Source organism: Nematolebias whitei, chromosome 6, assembly GCF_014905685.2.
Source record: "Nematolebias whitei isolate Nwh7 chromosome 6, NemWhi1, whole genome shotgun sequence".
Classification (NCBI taxonomy): domain Eukaryota; kingdom Metazoa; phylum Chordata; class Actinopteri; order Cyprinodontiformes; family Rivulidae; genus Nematolebias; species Nematolebias whitei.
In genome coordinates, this window is record NC_056503.1 from 27,283,258 (window position 1) to 27,285,476 (window position 2,219).

General features: G+C 52.2%; 1 protein-coding gene across 1 annotated transcript in view; it reads right to left on the bottom strand.

Moving 5' to 3' along the window:
- The window catches only part of pde3a (phosphodiesterase 3A, cGMP-inhibited), a 103,286-nt gene extending 101,616 nt beyond the window's left edge, over positions 1-1,670 (bottom strand). The window contains exon 1 of the mRNA XM_037677782.1: positions 789-1,670. Coding sequence (XP_037533710.1) covers positions 789-1,670 — 882 coding nt within the window. The remainder of the gene's footprint in view (positions 1-788) is intronic.
- Positions 1,671-2,219: the final 549 nt, after the last annotated feature.

Genomic DNA, 2,219 nt, shown 5'->3' on the forward strand with positions numbered 1-2,219 from the left:
ATCTATCTATCTATCTATCTATCTATCTATCTATCTATCTATCTATCAATCTATCTATCAATCATCTATCTATCTATCTATCTATCTATCTATCTATCTATCTATCTATCACTACACTTATGTTTGCACATGAAAAATTGACAGAAAAATATAAAAACATCAAATGTGAGCGTGGAAAAGGATGAAGTAAAAAAAATCAGTGGTTCTCACTAAATCAAAAGTTGAACAATTTCTGCCTCAGATATCATTTTCCTTAGTTTTTTCTCTCTTTGCTGATTGTTACAGTAAACATGCACCATAAAGACTCCATATGTCAAAAGTGTAACCAACACTCCACTGCAGCCAGGACAAGCAACGTGTTTCAAAAATATTTAGATGTGACTTCACACCTCAGCATGCACACACGCACACGCATAATCGCAAGCACTCAGAAACTTGGCTTGACAAACCACCTCCTTATCAGCGTCACAAACAGCGCACAGCCCCTGATGACAGAATGACCCGCAGAGGTTACATGGAAACAGCATCACTCAGGGTATTGCACCAGAAACAAGCGGATAAAACACAAAAGATACGCCCAGATGATGATGATGATGATGATGATGGCCTACATGGAGCAAACAGCCATCATCATCATCACGATACAGAGTCAGAGATCTGTTGTTCCAAAGCTGCACATGCCATCAGAGACAGAGAGGAGCAGGGCCTGCAGCTCAAAGGTCCCAAACAAACACAAACACCCCTCGCCATCCGATCACATCTGCTCCAGATGTGTAAAGTTGTCCTACCTGGTCCCGCGGAATGCAGGGCAGCGAAGTCCTGCGGTGGGACTTGCTGTTGCTCTGACTGTGAGCCAGCATCTCCGAGGCCGCTGCGGAGCTGGACCTCCGTCTCCTTTTGAAGACAGGGATGTCCTCCTCCTTCGCCCCGGTCACAGAGCCGCAGCACCCCGTCCCGCTGGTCCCTGAGGCCGGCAGAAGCCGGTCAGCATAACTCGCAAGCAGAACCCCCAGCAGCCCCAGCAGGTAGGCCAGGTAGGGTCTAGAGCCGGGCCGGACTCTGCTCAGAGACAGCAGGGACGCGGCCCGGATCACGCTGACTGAGACGAGCACGGACACTCCCTGTCCCGGCCGGACGACCAGCAGAGCCCCGCTGCCCACGCAGCCGAGGACGAGCAGGGTGGCGGCGGGGGACGACAGCTCCTCCTCAGCGCCGCGCAGGAGCGACTGCGCCGCCGCCTCGCCGAGGTGGCACGCCGCTAGGAGGAAAAGCGCGCTCCGGATCAGCAGCCCGCAGCGGATCAGAGCGAGCCAGAGCCAGAAGAAGGCACATAGGAGAGTAAAACCCGTGGAGACGCAGTGACACGCAGCGGAGAGCAGCTCCACGGCGCACTGAAAACCAGAGCCGCACCAAGTATTTCCGCCCGCATCCCACTCAGCCACCAGTGTGAGGAGCAGCAGAACCGAGGCAGCGCAGACAGCAGAGGACACTCTCGGGTACGTCCATGTCACGGCGAGTCTGAGCCACGACTGGCTCGGTTCGTCCCGGTGCAGCGGGAGGACGCATGTCCGCACGTAGCCGCTGCGCTCCGACGCTGCCCGGAGAGCTTTGTCCTGAGCGCCCCTTGATGAAGCCCTGCTGCCGTGTGCCTCCAAGGCCACGGTGCTCATCACTCACAGCTTTGTGTCCCAGGGATGAAACACGGGCTTAGGTGATGTGCCTCATGTTGTTTCCATGATAAGACATGTGATCACACACTGGTCAGTGATGCTCTGCTCCAAGGTTAAAGTTTGGCAACTTTTCTCTTGTTGACCAAAACTTCCCTAGGTGTTTAAAAAAAAAAGCCACCCCTCTGGTGTTTCACACATTTAGGCCACTTTCAGTTCGTCCACTCACTCTCTCTTTCTCTCCCCTGAGTCCCTCTCTGACCCTCCACCCACACCCACCTAAACATTATCCCGACTTTTGTGCCGCTCCAGTGATTACTCCATCATGTTTCAGCCCTGCTCCTGTCAGGCTGCCCTGGATGTGACTCAGTTTGCAGTGGATGCATGCCATGTTTACACAAATATTTCCTGGCTCGTCCTAGAAGATGATGGAGCAGCTCATTAGGAAAATTAACAGCATAATTCTGTAATAAGTTCAGATTCAGATATTCTTTATTGTCATTCCACCACATGTGGTACATGTGGTGGAGTGAAATTGTGTACACAAGGTCC